Genomic DNA, 22,259 nt, shown 5'->3' with positions numbered 1-22,259 from the left:
AGGAATATAGCTGCACTCCACAACAGATGTACAAACACTTACCCTAATTCAAACTGAGGACATCATTGAATGTTTTCAACCACAAACAAACCTTTCCTTTCTGTTTATGTAGGACTGCCCTCATAAAGCCAAACAAGAACACTCATATATGCAGTTTAATAGTGGTACACACGACCTTGTAAACATACTGATAGAAGCAAGCTGATATCTGTAGAGTGTGCTTAGAGAGAAGAATAGATATTTTTTCCTAGCCGTATCAGTAAACTGTAACAATCAGGCTACCTTTTTGTTCTACCCTCTTCCAAACTTCTGTTCTTATTAGTTCCCGTTTTTAGCCAACAAAGACTTCTTTATCTTTAGTTACAATAATATTATACTGATTTAGATGGAACTATCTCCTTGCTGTGTCTTTTTATGCTTTGTCTGCCCCGTTGCAACAAAATTCCCTCAGTCGCCCCCCCCCCCCCCCATCTTGTTTTTTCTCCACATGTGCTCCTCTTTTCTCTAATCTGCCCTCTTCTCTGCAGGATGTTTTGAAACATTTTCTACATCTGCTCTATTCTGTTACCGACTTCCCCTTTTATTTGGGCTTCTTGTTGCTCCCTCTCGTCTGTCTCACACTGGTCAGCTCGCACAGTGCTGTAGAGCATTTCCTGCCACCAGGGTTACAGGAAAAAGGCAGCACACGGCTCTGTTTGATGTGCCATCTCCTCTAATTCTTTACACCTGGCCTGTATTCTATACAGATTTTAGGCTGAACAGAAGCACTACTTGTTCCATTCCCTCAATCTTTCAATATCCCTCACTCAGTCTCTCAGTGTCTTCCTGCAGCCTTTTAATGCTCAACATGTTTTTCTGTCCAATTTGCTTCTTAGACTTCTGCAGGGGGTATAGGCTCTGTTCCACCGAGGCACGGGGGGCTGTTGTGTTTGCATGATGTCTTTTTGATCTTTTTCTCCTTTAATAAAACCAAGCTTCAGTTCATTCTCCAGCTCAACACAGAAACTGCCGAAGATCTGTTCTTCATGTTTTTAATTTTTAACCCCCCACCACCCGCAACTTATTTCACAATTTAGTCCCTTTTTCATGTCTGCTTCTTTCTCTCTCTCTCTCTCTCTCTCTCTCTTTCTCTTTTTTCTTTTTTCAACCATCAGTTGTTGTCAGTGCCTGCAGCTGTTTAGATGTCAGCATGGTGGTCAGAAGATTTGGCATTCTGTTATTTGAATCCTATATTTTTACAGCACCGTCTGTTTTGATTTGCGGTTTATCAGGGGCCTGGCCTTCAGGGGCCACTTCCTCCTCACTGTTTTGGAGTTGCTTCACCAAAATCTCTACCGACAAATCAGGAAAGGGGGACAAAAAGGATTTTGAGATTAGGAGAGTGAAGTAGAGAGTAAATGAAAAAATACTGAGGCCCAGCCCACAAAGTTATTCATCCCTTAAAAAAAAAAAGTTGTTTCAACATATTCCATCCACCCGTTTTTTTAATACCCCCTTAATCAACTTGGGGTGGGGGGGCTTCAATCTCAGCTGTTATTTGGGTACACCATGGAGAGGTCGGCAATTATGTGAAGATGATGTGTAACATAAGTAACAACAGAAAATGACTGTTGAGGTTTTTGCAGCAGAAATCTATTTAAGGATGGGTAAATACTCTGTTCCATACACTGTTCTGTTGCTACATTGGCCATCACAGTGCTACACACAGGGGACTTTGACCATGCACACCAAGCAAGGCGCTGCTTTTTACTCATAACAGCACCAGCCTTATTTAACTAAAAGGTTTCAGAGCTCCGTTGTGTTGTTGCAACTCCTTGATTCTTTGAAAACACTGTCATTCCTCACACACACATATTACTGACCCGCATGGAGCTGATTAATGCAGTTCCAATCACCTGTACACACTGAGATGAAACCTCAGTATTCAGCTAGATAGTTGCATGGGATTCCAGTTACATCTAATCTCACACGCAACTTCTGTCGGAAATAGCTTGTGTGCGCTCACACGGAAGATCCTGAGAGCTTTAAGATTGATTTTGTATGACTTAATCTTAGTCTATGATGTGAGCCTGCCTCCTTTGCTTCAAGTGTGCTACATTTACATTTTATTTCCTGTTGATTTCAAAGATATCTGAACCATATCTCCTTTTTTTTTTTTTTATTATTATAATTCTTTTTTTTTTTAAACAACCTTCCTCTCCAAATCAACAGCATCACTTCTTGTACTGGATAAGCAGATGAGTTCACTCCCCCATGTCACTTCCTCGGTTCGAGGGGAGAAAGGGGAAAACTCCCATATAGAAATGTCACTTTGTGTAAACACACTTGGAGGTCTGGATGAATTCGAGATCCGCTTCAGAATTATAAACATTGGCTCCACAGTCATTCACAAAGGAGGAAGAATTAGCTGGTGTAGGAAGCATGTGTGCCCCAGATTATTGTAATTATTTTATGCTGTTTCTTCTCGCTGACATAAAGGTATTTGGACACTGTCTCATGAGAAACCGGCTGTATTCCTGCTGCCCTTTGTCGGACGATGGGCTTTTGTGCTGCTTTCAAAGTCCAGCTCTTGCTTTCTGTGCTGCTTGTGATTTGGACAGAAGTTTTTAATTTCATTATGTGGGAGTTTCCAGCAGCAAACTGTTCTGTTTTGCTTCATTCTGCCTTTTGTTTGTGGGAAAGCTATTTGACTAAAAACAAAATGTTGTTTAAGGTCGAGGAAAACGTTAATGAGAAGGACTTACTGTTTTAGTTATCTGATTACATGTTTGTTCAGCCTCTCTGCTTAAGCTGTAGCATGCGGGTTAAGCACTAATGGCCATCATTTCTCTGACTTTCTTTTGGAAAGTTTTTTATTCTTTATCCAAAGAGGGATTGGGCTTTGATATGTAATCTTGTTGCCTTAAACATGTCAAAATTCAAAAATAGCTTTAAACACTTTGTAATCAGCTTCAAAGTGTGGAGCCAAAAACCTTCATTTTCAAACATAAAAATGAGCATCTTCAGAAATATACACAACAAGTTTGTGTGTATACTAATGTGAACCAGCTTTGAAACACTGAACCACTTTATCAATATCAACTTGGGAAAAAAACTGCAGTGTTTCATGCTGTGGGATCCATAAAATGTGCCTAATTTTACAGCTCTATAAAACACTCCTTGCAGGAGCACGAATTGAACAATTTATGTGCAGGAGTAAATCACTGGCAATGCTCTGGGGTCTATAACCATCTCCATTGGAGACATGTATCAAATTGAGCATTTTGACTTTTTTTGTTTGTTTGTTTGTTTGTTTTTGGTCTGGACCTGATAGCATATTATTTTTTTAATACTTCTCAGCATTTGTGACGAGAATATGCAGAATATGCAGCGCTGCTCTGTGAATTTTCTGACAATCTGGAGAACACGTATGATAAAATGATGCTGCTCAACAATCACTGCTCATGTCAGATGAAGTCAGTGTACTGTCATCTGCTACAGGCTTTGTCAATCAGACTGCCGAACACACTGCTTGACATTCCTGGGACCCATGACAGGCTTTGGATCTGAGATGTTCCTCTAGCGAAATGGCGATATTTCTTTAGTGTTTCTTTAGTCTGTTCTACTTTAACTTGATCAAAAAGGCGACATATAAGTGCAAACCAGATCCTTTCCTATCCCTGCCGTGTTTCCTCCTGCACTCAGTTACGAATAATCTATTCCATGCATGTGTTAAGAGATTAATTAAAGATAAGGGCTCTCAAATTTAAATGGCAGTGGAATTACGTCATCGTGAAATAACTTGGTGGGGACACAAATCTGGTTTCCATCAGTGGTTTGAGGAATTTAGCGAGGCATTCCCTTCACACCTCTGCATCAGGAACTCACTGCTAAAACTCTGCCTGACATGTTTTATAAAAGCAGCATTGAGTCGCTTTTCAGAGCAGGGAGGAAGCTGATCAAATCTGTTACCGCCAACAGGGGAAGTGATTTCACAAACATTGGCCTACTCGGTTTGAGGAAGAAATGGTAGCTTTTTGCTATGGCTAAGCACTTCCACATCGTAAGTCTCACCTGCAACCTCAAGATCAAATATTGTAGAAGATTTCAGACAGACTGGTGCACTCACACAGACCTGTCAGCAGTTTTCAGCAGCAGCTCGGAGTGCAGTTGTTCTCAAATAAAGATCCGACGGCCTTTCTTTCAGGAGATCCATTGCAGATGTACCTACTGTATAAAGGAATCCAATGAGTCAGTGCCATTAAAAAGCCTGTGAAGTACTGTCCCCGTTACCTTGGAATGTTCCATGCTTAGAGCTACATACAAGCCGAAGCAGAGAAGAGCACATTTAAAGCTAAACAGACCGAGCAAAGTGCGTCTGTGTATGTGTGTGTGTGCGCCTGTGTAAGGCAAAGCAGAACAGAAGCAGTGGGGATGAGGACAACATCTGTGCATTTCAGTAAAGGGCCCTTGTGGTGCCGTTAGCCGGGACAAACTGCAGAGTACTTCAAGCTGAAATAGAAGTTTGAAGTAGCATCAACATTCTGACTGATGTACAGCCAAGGATATCTAATATACACAGCTTTAGAAATTCCTTAAAGCTATAATGTGTAAATAAATGAGTCCACCATGTGATTTGAGCAAGCTATGGATTTCGACTGGACAGTGAATTATGGAATATAACAACAGATTAGCAGTTTGCATAGCCACCCCTATGCGGGAGTTCCAGGAATACATGTATCTGCTGAAGATAAATGAAGTATCCTCATAAATGAAGTATCCTCTCAGTCTTCGCACATGGCTTTTTTTGCAACATTGTGGTTTGATGCAATAAGCAGATTCTGAATGAGTTCACGATGAGCCCATAAATTACACTGGCCAGATTGACATCTTTAACAGGCCATCATGGGAAGCACATGTTACTCAGTGTCTTCATGTCTAACACAGACCGTGTTTAGAACAGTATAACTTCACTGACATGTAAACTGTACGGGAGATAAATGACTCTTGTAATTAAGATATGTTGAAATCAAAGTGCAAACACTGAGTTTTGCTGTACACCATGTCATTGTAAACAGAGGGCCTTCCTTCTCTTAACTTCTTACTATCGTGTACTGCTGTCATGAGGGTGGTATGAGCTCAAGCTAATCCTTGCTTGTATTGTATATAGAAGTAATAGTTTCCTCCTAAGATCTTGTGTAAATATGATATAATTGGTCAAGTATGAGTGTCTTTAAAGTGCAATCAGCCTAATGAATAACAGGCTTCTGTTGGGAGCAGTGGTGGAGATGAGTAATGCTGCTGGGCTAAATAAGAATAGATGATTGAGGTTTTGCCATGGGAATTTGTCAGCACATCAAAAGCAGCGATTTTTGTTTTTCGTTTATTGTGCCAGTGCGGAAAAAAAAAAGAAAACTATAAATCAGAATCGTGCTTGGCATGAAATAAGCCTAAGTAGCTTGTTATAGCCGAGCTTGACAAATTTGAAGGACTGTCGCTGCTCTGTTTTCTTGGATATTTTGTTGTTTTGTGACTGCGCTCAACTCCTGTGGAAAAGCACCAGTTATCAAAAAATCATTTTAGCTGCAATGATGTAAAAGTTCCCCAGCAACTGGGTCATTTATTCTGCTGACTTGTCATACTCAACAACATAATTCTCTCTCCAATCCAACCACCCCCAAACCCCACTCTATCTGAGAGCTGCTCCGCATTATGATTCAGAGCTTTAATTACTATAATTGGTAAATGCAAATTAACAGCAATTGGACTTGACTGGAGTCATAGATCTGACCACGGTAGGTAGGGGTGCATAACTTACTAAGTAATTGCAAGTTTCATGAATCATAATACTTACAAGTTCCTCATTTGCACACATACATCCCCAGTGGGACTCCACATTAAGCCACTGGGAGTCAGAACAGGCTGATTGACAATCCGCAGTGCAACTTCTCCACAACAGAAATTTCATGAAGAATGAGCTGGGCTCTAATGGTTTTTAGTTAATAGCAGGTGCAGCCACAGAGAAAGCATATCAAAACCTCACTTGAATGATGTCTTCTTTTTTTAATTTTTATTTATTTATTTTTTTTTTTATAGAGTAGATGAGTAGATGATACTATTTGTGCTGACCTCACAGAAATGCTTTTGCCTCTTGGATGTTTCTCTCATTTGAAAAAGTGGTTTACACCAAAGGCCATCACACATCAAGATGTGCGTCGTGTTTGTGTTTTATGTAGCATGTGTTCTTTCAGTTTAAATACTCACTAGCTGGAGTATACTCAAAACAAAAACGCGTAGCACATTCATGAAATATGGAACATCTGTGTACAAACCTAATTTACCTTGACTTTGGCTGTATTAAGCTTGAGATCTCAATGAAATTTCTACTCAGTATGTATGTTCTATCAGGCAGCAGAAGTGGAGGGCCTCAGTCTCTTTCAACACGCACACACTAACATTCACATGCCTGCACATACATATTTACATATACTAATGCCTCTGTTGAATATGTAAGCAGACATGTATCGTACATGACTGTTGGGGAAACGGAGTGAAAACCATGCCTGGGGTTGTGGGTTAAGGTTGCGGGTTTCAGAGTGACGAGATCCAGAAGCCAGCAGCACTTGGTATTACCCCGGTGCTTCCTGCCCTACTGGCCTGGGGCCGGGGAAAGGTATTGAGTGGAAAGTGGAGGGAGGCTGAGAAAGAAAGGTGGAAGACCATTTAAAGCTATGAGCTATGATACACTCTGCCCCAAAGCATCCTGAGCAATAGGCTTCAACACAGCTCATTGCTCCCACATGCCTACCATTGGGCCTTGAGCCTCAACCAGATCCCACTGCGGTTTGTTTTACAACCTTGAACCACAGCTAGCCTTCAAACCCTCAGCGTGGTAATCAGGCTCTCTCAATATTCCACTTTCACTCTTTTTCATCAAACCTCTTTACTTATTTACCCCTTGGCTCTATTTAATTTGATACTTTATCTATGTAGCGGTGTTTATGCGCATTTAACTTTATTTTTCTTGGAATTCACCTTTTCCAATCATGCAAGTTCTGGATGTTTGTTCAAAGTGGTCCTCAACAGGAAAGTAAATCTCTCACTGGTTGCATCTAATACCTGTATGGTATGCAGTAGCAGCATGCGTTTGTATGAGCTTTTTTGTTGTTTATCAGTTAATACATTGGCGTTAGCTAATGTCTCTATTAATTGGTGTGTTACACATATGGCCTGAGGGTTTTTTTTCTGTTTTTTTTTTTTCAACAGATTATATTTCCATTTCAGCACAGTCACAAATCTGCTTCACATTAAACACTAAAACCCCCTACGCATCTACTTTAAAAACACAAATCATGACTGATGCTCTGCCCAGCACATACAAAGCACCCAAAGAATGCTAAACAGAAGAACATGCAGTAGATTAGTAGTTTTTGTCTGATTATCTTCTGTTCAGAGATATTTGGGCCATCATTATTTTGTTCGGAGTGATGACGCACCAGTGAATTGCGTTTTCCATGTACTGCATTTTGGATTACCAACACTGCAATGTCTTCACTATTTTGTGCTTGAGTAGGGTGGAGGGCTTGACTTTGGGCCATAATAATGTTGGATCTCAGCCCTCATATTTCAGCTCTGATGCAAAATCGGCCCAGTGGCTTTTTGGACTCAAACTGGGTTTAAATTGTTTTTTTTTTTTAAATGATAGCCATGAATGCAGTGAAACAGAACATTCTTACTGCAGAGCTTTTGATCCCTTTTTATAAATAGCAGAATTTTGTCATAAAAAATAATGTTTCTGCGGTCTTTTTCTGCAATTAAAATAAGGTTGGCTCGGGAACAAGGGTAAATCTAAGTAACTAGTGCTTGAGAAAAATTCCCCATTCTCTTCCTGCCCCCCGCCCGTCTTCCTCATCTGCGAAAGCATGTCATTTATGACTTATTTTCACTTTTCAGCATATTTTTCACATATTGGAGGGGGAGGCAGATGTCTGATAATGACATATGAAACCCAACAGAAGTGTGTGTTCCACCTGCATCACTTTGTATGTTTTTAGTTTGTCCTTGTATACGATGGGCAGAGTAAGTTCCGTGCTTTTCCAAGACGTTCTCTGATTCTTCTTGGCCAAGCAGTGTGGTCTTCACATGACCAATCAAAAATGTCAAACCGCCAGTGTTTTCCCCCCACATGTACAACAAGAAAATCTGGCTTCAATTATTATTGCACCCCAAGGGGAACTTCCAAAATTCCTCCCCTCCTCATTTGTCAGAAATGAAGCTCTCTAGTTTCCTGCGATTTGCTGAAATATGTCTTTTGATATTAAATCACACCATTTTCCACTGGCTGCATGACCAAGACAAATGTTTATCATATTTATTTATGTCATTGGAGATGACCCTGCAGCTCAGCAATGGAGAGACTTGGCTGCAGACTCCCATGTTATGTTGATTATGAGTGAGAGAGTCTCCTAAATAAGCTAAAGTTAAGAGATAATTTGGAAAGCATATGAGGTAAATGTGGTTTGTTTAATCTGAAAAATACAGTTTGGGCTTGGGGAGGGTGGTGGAGGTACTGTTACCAAAACCCTAATGAATCTAGACTGACACATCCCACCCAAATCTTACAGAGCTCTAAGTTTGATTTATATTATACTCTGTTGATAAATGCGGTTCCAAATGTTGATTAAGGATCTGTTTCACTTGTTTGTATGTCAACAAATCCAGCTAAATCCAGTTATACACCTCTGATCTACCATTGCCATTGTTTTTGTACTTGGTGCTTATTGTCATAACATCATGCTCTAGTAGAGGCCTTTTCAGTGCGGCTTGGGAAGGGAAATGCTATCTGAAAATTGCCATTGACGTTGCCGAAACAAATAAAACTACTCATGCTGCCGCTACATCTGTAGCCATTTTAAGCCTTTATTTATACCATTTAAGCTCTCATTTGAATTCACCAGCACAAATAAACATATCATAACGAACTGAAAGCCCTGACCTCATATGCAGATGTTGAATTTTGATTATTCCTTTTGTCTCATGAATTCGTCAGGATCTTGTCTCTCAAAAAAGGCAAAATAGATTACATCATTTTTTTTCTTGGCACTCATGGGACAGTGTATGTTCCCTTGACTGTAGCCATTCAGCTACAGACACACCGCTGCCCACTACTGACATATCTCTACATCTCCTCGACCATATTACAGCTTGTGTATACTGCAAAAGTCTTGTGTTTTCGTAGACCGAAATAGAAAGTAAAAGGCAATACGAGCCACAGTCTCCAGACTACTGTGCCGTCCAGCCAGCGTTTTAGTAATGTTTATTGCCAACGATAAGCTGGCATAAAGCAGAACTTTATAAAAGTCAAATGATTTCACCTGAGACATGTGGGGTTATTTATCTGAGTTTTGCTGGACAAGTACCAGAGGCCTTGATTTAGTCATAAATCTTCCTGTAAGAAACATGTGCTACTAAACCACTAAAAAGGCAGGAAGAAGTTAAAAGTGGATAAGGCCTGGTGCCAGAGCATCTTTACTGTTTCATTATAACAGACTACCTGGCATGCTAAGAGAGTGGTGTGCTTCATTGTAATTGACAACAAAAAGAACAGTCCGACCCATCTTGATTGCCTTAACTGAGAATAAAAAAATTTGACTTGTACACTCGCTTCTAACACATAAAGTATATCATAGAACAGAAGTATTGAATTTAATTTATGTGCAAATTCCCAATTCATTTTCTTCTTGTGTGACGACTTTGCTGTTTTTCTAAGTAAACCCAAAGTAGGGTTTATCTGTAAAATGACCCTTTTCTTTCTGTTTTTCTGTAGACGTGCGCTGAACCTCGGCATTCTGCGTGACCCAGGATCCGAGGTGGAGGATCGTCAGTATCAGGTCGACCTCCAGTCTATCAACATTGGAACTGCTCACTGGGAGCAACTCAAACCAGAGAAGGAGGGAATCAAAGGAGGCGTTTCAGCAGATAGTGAGAGGAGCTCCCAGAATCCAGCCCTGGAGTGGAACATGGCTAGCAGGTCGGCATGCACTTCATTCTATTTACAGGCTAATCTTTAATGTTTCACAATATTGAATTATGGAATCATGGAAACTGTAATTTTCTTTACTGTATTGATGAGACAAATAGGCACTCTTACACCCACAGTGATGGTTTTTTGAGTCTTGCCAAGAAAAAAATCTGCCTGCTGATTTGCTGGTTATACTGATGGCTGGGCCCTCTGCTCTCAGACCTGAGATAATAGTTTTTATTGTGCAGCCAATAGAGATTTATGCATTGAGGATGCTTTTTTTACACTATCTTCCTCCTGAATGGGCTTTTGCTAGTGTATGTGTCCTCATAAACCTAAACAATGCCCATGGAACTTTTTTATATTCAAGTTATTTGACTCATTCTTGGTACAGGAATGTATTTTTTTTTTATTAATCTATTCATTCATTTATTTGGATTAAAAACTGAGACGGAGAGGAAGAATTAGATTGAGTTGAGGTTACAGTCGAGGTACTGACCACACCTTCCAAATCAACATTTCCACCCGAAGGAGAAGGAGAGGAGAAGCACTGCAATCTGCTGAGTTTGTACAAATCTTTGAATAAAGTGGGAAATGGTTTACAGGGGGCTCAAGTAAACATTTTATCTACGTCTATTTTTGAATCATAATCAATAAATAAATCCAATAAAGGGCAAACGAGTGCAACATGAATGTGAACCTGTAGGACTGTGTATCTGACATCCAACAACCCTGATTTCTTTCTTCTGTTTCCTCAGTGATTTAACTATGCTATCCTAAGCCTTTGCCTGTCTTGGAATTCTTCAGCCGTGGTAGTCAGAGTCTGTTGTAAAATAGCTATTTTAGCATGATTATCAGATGACTTGACATGCACCTTTTATTGCTTTTTTCCCTAAAGCGTTGACGCATTTATGCATTGTAGTTCAACTACGTTTCACTTGTCATTTGTCAGAAGACTTGAGCTCCATGAGGCATTTTTATTTTCAAAGTGAACTATCATAACGCATCGGATTTGATCTGTGTGCTGCTATTTCCTGTCTCTTCTTCTCATTGTCATGTCATCAGTCAGCAAGCAGTGTCTTTGTTCAGTCACAGTGAGAAAGTCAAAGTTGATTTGTTGATCTGATTTCTCATTCAGACATTTGGACCCCAAACAAATCTTTGCGGGTGGCTGTTGTCACCTTGTGTTTCCCTGCTCTCCATGCTGTGGCAGGGCAGACAATGAAAGGCTCAATTGGAACATGGGCTTTGCTGCACTGCAGCATGCTGCTCTCGAGCCTCGTCCACTACTAAGTCATAACTGAACATGTGATTTAAAATGTTCCAATACACTGAGGAAAGGGGAGTCAAGTTCACAGCTTTACTTGTCTGCTGCAATCACTTGCAGAAATTCACCACCTTGGTTTTAACAAGTTTTGACACACATGACTTCCAAAGTTCACACCTTTCCTTATTTCCTACATTGATACACCCCACTCCCCCCTTCTTTAAACTCACGGCATGTTCACTGCTGCCTTTTGGGTTCAGTTCCAGTAGTTGCGGATGTACAGTGGCCTCAGTTTGCTTCCTGAGGTTTTGTGAGGAAATTCCAGCACCATGGATCGACTGACAGGATCTGTCCTCGTCACAGTTTTTAGTTGCTGGCTAGGAAAGACCCTGTGTCAGGGAGCTGTGAACTCCCCCCCATCGCCTCTCCTGTCAGCTACCCTGCACAACCTTCTCTTTTTATTCCTACCACTTACATATCGCTTTACTGATTACACCATAAAACGCTGAATGAAAGATAAGTCGCACATTCCATATTTTGCTATTTGTACAACACTAATTCAAAGGCACACACACACACACACACACACATAGACACACGCCCACAGTTCTCCTGCCCTGTCAGAGGCTCCCATAATACTGGTAAATTGAGCCCCACGTCTCCGAGCTTAGCTGGTGAATGATAGCACCTGTCCACTGCAACGAGACGCTCATTGTTTCAATGCCTGTCTGACGGCAGATTAGTCCAACACCAATTGGCCTCACAGATCATTTCACCTTAGAATTAGGCTCCCCTCAAACACTGTCCACAAAGAAATGTGTCAGAATATAATCCCTTAAGGGCACTGGTAATGCACATTTGTGTAGCAGAAGTGAATATGATATTGGTTCTGGTTAAGTACTGTAGTTGAGGCCACCTAGAAACTAGGCCTTTTATAATCCTCGCCAACTATAAATATTGGAAGCTGTACCATTTGATTGTTTTAATAGCAGCAGATGTGGCAATTAACACCACTTTATAAAGCCCTCTTGTATATTTGTTTTACTGCTAACAAATGTTCCCACAAATATGACTTGATTGTGGGAATGAACATTAGTGAAATGGAGAGAGTTGATATTAGAAGGTCTCAGCTTGATCTCATGTATACAATTAAGGGGTGTTCCCAATCGAGACTTGTCAAATAACATCTCACTCTGTAACTTTATTCAGGCATCCAGCACAAAAAAAAAAATCAACCGAAAATGCAAAAGCTGTGTTATGGATATTTATCACAAATCAGGCCCACAAGACAAATCTATTTTGAAATCTATCGCTCTCTTGGTGTGTGTGTGTGTGTGTGTGTGCGTGCGTGTGTGTGTGTGTGTGTAACTTTGTACGGGTTTAGATTTGAAAGGCCAGAGTAGGTTTGAAATATTTGATTTTTTGATTTTTATTTATTTAAACTCGAAAAATCATTGAGGGCCTGACCCTCATTTACAATGATGTCTGCCTTTCAGCTTAGGACACAACAATAGCTCAGTTGTGAACATTTTGTGGTTTTGCCTGTGTTGTGTTGACTCGTCATTCCTAGGCAGATGGGACAGTCTTACAATATTTTACAACTGGTAACAATAACAAGTTATTGGTAAATAAAAGGAGACCTGTTTTAGTGAATAAGTGGTCCCTTACGGTTGCTCTTACTGTTAGATATATTCTTAGGCAAGTGGGACAAGTGTGTAAACAGAAATTTGGATTATTCCTGATGAAATGTCTTTGTATGCATGTATTTATGTACAGTATCAGGAGGCACCAGGAGCGCCGAGCCATCCTGACACCAATCTTAACGGACTTCTCTGTTCGGGTGACTGCTGCCCCAGCCATCATATTCAGCAAGAGTCTCTCCCCTGATAGCGGACAGACCGAGGTCAGCATCCATTCAGCTCAGAACACTTAAATATCTGCTCTTTTCTTTAAAAAGCATTTGTATTTTCTACACTAGTGTATTTATCTGTGTACTCAACTACTTAGTAGAGGTTTGTTCACTACTTAAACTTGTCTTCTGGTGCCCTTTGGCTAGAACCTGTTTCTGCCATAATTGCGGCCATTACTCTTACAATCTGTTGTTCATATGAAAATAGACGATGATTATGTGAGATGTCAAAAGTATTTATATTTTGCTTTAACGTACAGTAACTTACTCAGCCAGTCCACTATGTAATGGAGGTTTTTGACCTCTAGAGTTCAAACCTTTCTGCTTATACAGCTGATGTTTTCTGGCACGGCTCTCTGAGACTTCCTGCCTCTTTGATGCTTCTTCCGACCACGCTAACGTGCCCCTTGACAATGTGTAACAGCTAATCCATAGTTTGTTCTGAGACACACATACAGACACACAGTGTGATTTCTATAACTCCCTCAAATGTACTGGAATGTATAGAACAATGTTTGTTGTAAAATTCCTATAACATTTTGCCCTGAACTTAATTTTGTGAAATTGTTCAAAGATACTACAAAACATCAATGTGATAGCTGTATTTATCAAATTCATTTGGTAACGTGGTAACATTTTTGTCACCTGACAATGTATTTTATAACTATTATTTTAACATCTTGATAGTCTGAACATGTATCATAATAACTACTACCACTAGTACAGCTACTACCATTGATTATGATAATATAGTCAATGTATTCTTGTGAATCTGATAGACACAAGACAAGAAAAACATTTATATTTGTATCTAATACAATCTCAATACCATTGTGTGTAGTTACTGTAAGTTTGGTCCATGTGTGCAGTCCAGTTCTCAGTGTTAGTGAGTAATATCCTTTTAGATCTAAAGTTTACACTGTTGCATGTGGGTGGGGCCCGAGAGAGGACAGAGGGAAGAGTGGAGAGAGGAATGCACTGAACAGAGACCAGGGCAGAGAGAAGATGTAATGTGAACAAAGTACTGTAAGAGTTTACAAGATGCGAAACAGAGAAGCACTGAATGAGGCCACAAACAATCCCGATGTTGTGTTGAATGCATTTCCTGCTCTCTCCTCCTACCTCCTCTTCTAATATCCCCTTGCTCTACGTCCCTTCTTTCCGCAGGAGGTGGTGGTGTGTGGCCACTCTCTGGAGGTGAATGTGACCAGCAGTTTAGATTTCTACCTAAGCATTGCGCAGGTGCAGCTCCTCCAGCAGCTTCTCAGAGACAACATGGTGGGCATGGACGCTCCAGAGAAAAGCGCTGAGGTACAAACTCTAATAACCGGCATCAAAATGTAGACATATGAACGCGATGACATTTCTGTGGAGTTCCAGGGTGTGTTATTTAGGGCTACCCACTGGTGTAAATGCAATTCAGTATTCATAAATGTGTAGAATTGTATAAAGATTCAAACACTTGTCTTTTACTTGCTGCAGAATGATTAGTTTACTGGTCACCCTACGTGCATCCTGTTCCACAGACAAGTTCCTACAGTGCAAAAAAGAAAAGTGTAAACTCTGTATGTCTCTTCAGTCGTACATTAAGGATCTGCATTTTTATTCACATTCACACATCCACTCATCACTCATTATTAAGCACAACTGTACCAGCTTTGCTCTATCGCGATGATTCTTCTGATACTGTGCCCCTAACTAGCCCCCCGCACCCTTACTATTATGGGTGAATCCAGCACATTTAAATATTTACTCATTCTGAGCTAGGCAGTTCTCTAATGTGGCATTAGTTTACTGAGCTTTGCTCAGCTGCAGCTTTCAGGGCCCTTCCTATTGTTTACAGGACAAGGAGCTCCAAGGCGCCATTTGCACTGTCTGACCACTTAATGAAGCTTTCTAATGGAACACAATATAAAAATATTTACCAGCTGTGGTGAGGATGGGAGTCATCAAAGAGGAAAGGGGACAGGGTAGAGAAGAGGGGGTGTGAGTAGAAATGCAATGAGTTGACAATGTGATTTTATTGTTATCTCGACTTGAGACTGTTGCGTGTTAGATGACTTAGATCCATCGAAGGCTTCCAAACCAAGATGTAAACACATAGAATAGATTGTTACTGTGATTGCATTGATAACACTAACACTCTACCATCTAACATGAATGAGTACAGTACATATTGATTGATTTTTTTTTTTTTTGTTTTGTTTTCTTTTTCTTTCTTTTTTCCAGTAGTTAGAGAGGCATTGAGGTTCGTCCATCTAGTTTAAAGAAAGTTTGCAGTTATTCTTTGAGGTCTGTTGGCAACAGTTTAACAATTAGAAAATGTTTTCTCAAACATTATTGAACTCCTATGTAAGGTTTATTATTATTATATTTCTTTCATAGCAATGTAAACTTTGCTTAAATATACTCTGAGGGTCTATCTATGATTTCAGTTTTCTTCTTCTTCATTAACTTCTATGCATTTGTGCTGAGCAGCTATGATTGGATGTTGCTGGGTATTTAGAGTTGTTTGAGGCCATTGACAGTGGCTGCATTGTTTGTTTGTTTGTTTTTCAATATTTTTTCACCTATGTTGTCTGATTTACAATTTTTGTGCAGAAATTTACAGCTAACTACTTTTTTCTTGCTTGCTTTAGCTGGATTTAGTGAAGCTGAAATGACCAACAGATCCACAGTGATGTAATGCAATAATGATAATAACGCTTGGGAGTTTTCCCTCTTAAATTTGCTATATCTGTTTCATAGATAGAGACAAGGGCATTATTAACACTGGGATCAGTTTGTCTATCTTTACCTCTGTGCATCCATTGAGGGTGCGCTTACTAAGTGTGGTCTGGCTTTGGCTTTTTGGACACTGTAAAATTATTTTTACCTCCATTTACCAGAGTGTTGTGAGTCTTCATGGTTGAATATGATGTGTTCTTGTCTATGAAAGCTGATTTTACAAGCTACAGAGCCCTCTAGTGGTGCATTTATCTACAGTGTCATATGATTCTTCAGAGCCCTGTTCCTGTGGTTTGTAGGCTGTGCCAGCAGTCTGTCTTTCCCCTTCTTACATATGAGATGTACCGCCATAAAATAACATTAGTAGTATGTACCCTAAGAATGTAACATGGGATTATATTTGTGTTTTAAATTTTTTTTTATTACAATCAGAAAGCACTTACTGGATAGCCTGCCCATCCCCTGCTACCCAGTTACAAATAATAATCATAAAGTTATGATGTATTTCAATTGTTTTTTTAATCCAAAATGTCAGAATCTGGATTTGAAATATATATCAGTTTTTATGATCCATCCTAGCTTTAGTAATGATATTCATAAATTTGAAGGTTTTGTTTGTACTTTCTTTGCACAACCTGTTCAAAGGATTCAATTAGAAACAGGTCCTGGAGCTCGAGCATCTGGTGTGGGGGAACTGTTTTTGTTGCTGTGCTTCAAAAGCCTATCTCCTCTCTCACAGTCAGCCTTGTTCCCAGTTCAAATTGAAATTAAACACTGCTCATTACTCACTCTCCCATATTACCAAATCCTCTTTCCTCTATTTTTTTCTTATGGCGTTTGTCTTGAACAGATTCTCCTCAATCCCATGCACTGTTTTCAAACAGTTCTCAGCACCCCTCACAGCTGTGTCTTATTGTCAGGGTTAATGAATTTGTTTTGTTGGGGCTTTTGGGTTCCCTGGTAGTAGAGAGGCGAGCCAGGCGTGTGGCCAATATGCGCAAGCCTTGTGTATGATTTCAGTCGTTTCTAGACACTAAGCTATGCTCTGAATTTGTCCACAGACACACTTACTCTAACGTTTCATTCTATCACATTGCACACTGGAGCCACTTGTGCACCATTGGCTTACCATGTACATAAGAGCCACATGTTTTCTGAGCAGTCCATATGCAGATGTGTTGCTCCTCAAATCACTGCACTATTGGAATGTTTATCACAGCATTAGGTATGGTCCGTCACAGCCTGACTTCATCTCAGTATTTCCTGGTTGATGTTAATGATGATGAAGTGAGGCTGGGTTTGAATCAGACAGCTTTCAGCAGCGGGAGGTCCCACAGCCCAGGAGTTATGAATAGATGACAGAGCAGTTTCTGGGACTTATGTCATCAACAGTGTCACCCAGCAACACAAATTCGTACCCTCTCACACACATATACATATACATATACATATATATATATATATATATATATATATATATATATATATATATTAATACACATGGTGTCCAGCTTTTCTGGTAAGTGTCTGCAGTACTTTTGCGGGAGTCATGAGTATAATATGTCTTTATGACAGAGCAACTGACCTATTTGTACTCTCATCCACCTGACATCTTCTCATTGACAGTATCACTTATCCGAAACACTAAGTCTTCCTTCTTTCTTTACACAACATTGTTGTCTTTCTCTCTTTATAAAGGAAGTGATGTCTCTGACATAATTTCCTCTATAATATCTCATTGTTGCATCACTCCCTGTTTGTCATTCAGATTTCACAATAAGAAGCACCTGATGTTTTTTAGTATCTTCATAAGCCAGGATAGGATTTTTTCTCTCTTTCTTTTTTTTTAGTATGTCTCTGTCTGTCTCTCTTTCTCTCTGACACACACGCACATACACACAGTCTCAAACAGAGGCAGCCTGGGTCAGCCATGTGCTTGTACCACAGTGTGAGAGGAAAATACCCTTTGGTGCAGGGGAAGTCCCGCTCCACCTCATCCTGGGATGATTACACGCATGGGAAACAGGGCTTTAGACTTCCTGTAACACTCATTTACACACACACACACACACACGCACACACACACACACATCGTTGCCAGTGCACACTCAGTGGTAATACACAGGCACAGGAGAAGGTATCAGACATCACAGGAACCTCAGAATTAAAGTTTTTAGTAAACACACATGTGGAGAATCTCACAGTCTCCTATTACTTGTCTTATCTCTACTCTTTCTCTTCCCCTCATTTTCAACATTTAATCCTCTGTCTTTTCTCCTTTGTTTTGAGGTTATCTGAGGCGTTTTTCCTCATGTTTTTACCTTTATCCAAATGTTATCTCGGTGCTTTTGTTTTGTTATTCTCCTTTCTTTTCCATGCACTTCATTTCTCTTTCCTTCGTGGGACTTGCACAGCTTCTTGTTGGAAAATTGCCGGCCCTTTCAGAACTGGCTACTGACATAGCTGGTTGGCTAATAGTGGAGAAGGTTCCTCCTCAGACAGAATTTGATACTCTGTAGATTTTAATATTACCGTTCTACTGAATATGTGTAATCTTAGGCATGGACCCAAAAGACAAAAGCTACACTCTTACTAATGCAGTCTTAAACAGAGGGCAAGGTTCCCAACCAACATGAATTGCTGTGAGAAGTGTATTTACAGAAGGCACATGCTTTTTTTTTTTTTTTTTGTGCATTATATAGTACACTCCACTCTCACTCTAAAAACAAATCTGTACTTTCTAGTGTGCGGTTTATCATTTGATTAAAGAAAGAGTCGTGCTGCTGTTAATGTCCAATGCTATGCTGGAGTTTTAGGCACTTCTTGTGTTCACATCTACACATTGCTAATTCTCAGGTGTTGCGCTCCATATTCATTCCACATAAGACAATAACTCCAAATATACAGCCAGTCATAAAACAGTATCCACAGCAAGAGGAAGAACAAGGAGCCCTGCTACGACAGATGGTTTGGTGCGCACAAATCTGAACATCAGGGAATCAGTCTTAGATTACATAAGGAGACACTAAACACTGACACAGCCTAAATCCCCATCAGAACTACAAGGAGATTCTGTCTGATGTTTGGCACAACACTTCTGCCAGGTACCTGGAAAAATAATGCTCTGTATGAAGTTGATTTCTCTGTTTTGAAAGCATTGGCACTTTACTTTTAGAAGACATGCACAGTATGGTTAGTCAGTCAACAACTTAGAAAAAAACACTGCAAATATCAGTAGTTTAACCTTTGGATCTTTGCATGTAGATACAAAAATAGCAGAACACATAAAATGGATTCAAACTTTTCTCTGTTTTTGGTCCACATGCTGCTGAATGTTACACTGGAAGCATGAAAGCTTGGTGGCCTATTCTGCTCTCTTGTGTAACAGTTTAACTTTTTTTCGTGTAGGAGTACTTGCTGAATGTCAAAAGCACGTAGGACAGCTTATCTAAGCGACGGTGTTATTGACTAGCTTGGCTCAGTAAGCGACCCTTGGCCCTATCCTCATAAGTGTGTGTTTAAAGAAAACCATTTCCAAGATTGCTCCTCTTGGTAACGAGTGTTTCATATTGACTCGTAGCTGTCGACTTGAAGTTTCTGTCTTGACCTACATTTCTCCAGGACAGTAAGATATGGGAGGATCTTTTATGTGCTACAGTGGCCATCAGAAATAATAATGATAATGAAATATCAGAGTCGGGTTAAAATCCATTCAGGGGTAGAGGATCAGACAGCTTGAGCAAGGACTGCCAAATGACAGAGAATGCAAGAGAGTAAGGCAGTAATCCTTGCAGACATGACACAGAGAGACAGAGAAAGTCTGAGTCTGATGTTTGCTTTGCTTTCTGACTCTGTCCAAAGTATTTGTCTGTAAATGTGGGAGCTGATTTTCTTCAGAGGTCACGTCTTAACCAGTCAACCTGGCCATTAACCCTCTTTGAGTGCCAGATTGTTTTCAGCCTGACCTCTTCCCATCCCGCTTTGCACTATTTTCATTCTCCCTGTTGCTGCTGAGAGGAATAATAAATAGAGCTCCCCATGCAACCATCTCCTTTTCCATTTTGGCTGCCTTACATCTGTAAAGTAAGTGTCGTTGTCTCGGCTTATCTTAAACACACATATTTTCATAGTCCATGTTCATCTTGCACCCCTTCTTTTGTTTTGAAATTATATATTTTTTCTGTGTCTCGCTGAACCTCCTGTGTGAATCAACTGCTAATTGACAGCCAGTCATAACAACTCACCTCCCTGGTTCAGCCCCTACATCCTTACCAACCTTCAATTCGAAGTATAACCATGGCACAGTCTTAAATTGGCCCCTCGAAACTCAATCTATTTGAGATCAGTAGCAGCTGAATTTGCTGCCTCCTCAATCTGTTTTGGCAAAATTGGCGTGAAAACTCCAGATAGAATCACGAAGGCTGGAATTCTGTTAGAGCGGAGAAACAAACCTTGCCTTTAAGAAGAGGCGGGAGGCCCCAACTGTGAACTCCAGGATCAAGTGACGAATCAAGTGAGCAGATCTCAGTAGTGCCCTTGCTCTCTGCCTCCAAGGGATAAAGGGTCACAGACCCATGGGACTAGTAAAAGCAGCCGTAGTAGACTTTGCGTAGTGAAAAATTCAACAATTTCTGTCGAGGTGAAAAGAGGAAACAGTTTTTTTTTTCTTACACCTGTAGAAGCAAGATTCTACCGAGAATAACATCTGATACACAGTATTAAGTAACTTGAATAGCACAGTAAAAACGCTCTTCTAAATTCAGTTGATTGGAAATGAACTGCTCTCATTAAACTAAATATTTAACCTAAAATTAAATTTGCGTACCACTCCATGCCTGTGGAAGATTTTCCATGGATGCACAGAAATGTTCTTTTTTCCACATCTTTTTGTGGAGTCAGAACTGGATTTTTAAAGTGTGTACAGGTGTTTATCAATGCTAAACTCTGCCTCGTGCTTCAGCTTGTTATCTTCTTCAATGGTATGTTCCTAGCTTTGTCCTCTCAGTCCCCTTTATGAAGGCCCTCTTTGCTAACTCAGATGAGGGAACATTGTTCTTGCATCATTCTCCTCTGAGAACCTAACATACAGTACATGCACTCCTTTGTCTCACTCAGCCCTGGGAAAACATCCAGAGAGAAATTAAAGGAAGATTACTTCAATCCTCCTCTTCTAATTTCAGCTCTGTAAATAGAGAGCGAGCCAGGGTTGTTCTTGACTTCACGCCACTCTTTTGAGTTTGCAATACAACGTCCATATTTGTGTCTTGTTCGTCGATGTGTGTTTTCTCTTTTTTTTTTAATATGTATTGTGGATGATGTGCGCTTGTAATGTGTCTTTTCACAACTATGAGTGTGTGTTCTGGCTCCCTAGGGTGTGGGCTGTTCACAGCAGTCCTCAACAGACCACCAAAGCCTCATCTGCCCCCCTTTAACTCCTTCACTTCCCAGGCTGTGCTGCTCCCAACAGCCTTATCTCACCTCAAGTTGTTTTTTCTCCTGCTGTCGCTGTTTTTGCGCAGTCTCGTAACTAAAGCACAGAAACTCTCCCAGGCAGTGCAGACAGGCACTTTTAAGAACGCTCCATGACTTGATGAAAGCTTTTTAAGGACATCTGTTTTTGTGAACCGCCAAGCCCATGCTGAGGACAATACGGTTTGAGGGGCCTCTTTTTGTTTGTTTAAAACATAATGCCAAATTTAATTCCTTTAGTTTAAAAGTGTGTTGAGTGATATTTAGCTGCACAGTTCTTTACTGATCTTTTTCTGTATTTCACTGTAAGCATGCCTGTGGACAGTGCCGTACTTTGTTTTACCTGCAGAGTATAAGCGATGCAGCACATCACTCTAGTTCAAACTGTTAAGTCAAGTTGCAAACACAAACGATTCTCAGCCATGTGCACTTTCATGTTTGCTTTCAGAAAACTTTTGTAACGACGAGCTCACATCACTCAGGGCTTCATGGGATTTGTAAATACTGGAGCATGTGTGTTAGATAGGGGAGCTATACTCACACTAATCTCAGAAATAAATACTAATGATGACAGCTAATGAGGCCAGTTGTGCTCTGCTCCAGTCCCATGAAGAAAGAGAGGACAAAGGAAAGAGACACGATGAGTTTTCTGCTGCTGCGGGGGGCAGAATCCCAACAATTTAGACACACCCCGGGTGCTTCTTTAGTTCACTTCCATTTGCTGGTGTGTGTTTCCTAATTACAGTTTTCCCACATCTGGCCTTCATTGTAATGTAATCAGTTACCTTGTGAAATGTTTGGAGTCCGACTGCGGTTGTAGGAAAGTAGTACAAGGAGTTAAAGATATATATATTTGTTTATTACTTTTATCAAATCTGTTTATCCAT

The 22,259-nt window shown here is 40.2% G+C and overlaps 1 protein-coding gene across 7 annotated transcripts in view; it reads left to right on the top strand.

The window, feature by feature from the left end:
• The window catches only part of vps13b (vacuolar protein sorting 13 homolog B), a 310,547-nt gene that overhangs the window by 201,262 nt on the left and 87,026 nt on the right, over window positions 1-22,259 (top strand). For all 7 annotated transcript variants that reach the window (XM_075464765.1, XM_075464763.1, XM_075464764.1 and 4 more), the window contains exons 32-34: window positions 9,806-10,009; window positions 13,044-13,170; window positions 14,344-14,487. In XM_075464765.1, the coding sequence (XP_075320880.1) occupies window positions 9,806-10,009; window positions 13,044-13,170; window positions 14,344-14,487 (475 nt within the window). The remainder of the gene's footprint in view (window positions 1-9,805; window positions 10,010-13,043; window positions 13,171-14,343; window positions 14,488-22,259) is intronic.

Source organism: Odontesthes bonariensis, chromosome 5, assembly GCF_027942865.1.
Source record: "Odontesthes bonariensis isolate fOdoBon6 chromosome 5, fOdoBon6.hap1, whole genome shotgun sequence".
NCBI classification, from domain to species: Eukaryota; Metazoa; Chordata; class Actinopteri; order Atheriniformes; family Atherinopsidae; genus Odontesthes; species Odontesthes bonariensis.
The sequence above is the reverse complement of the archived record's forward strand: the minus strand, read 5'-3'. Positions and strand labels throughout refer to the sequence as shown.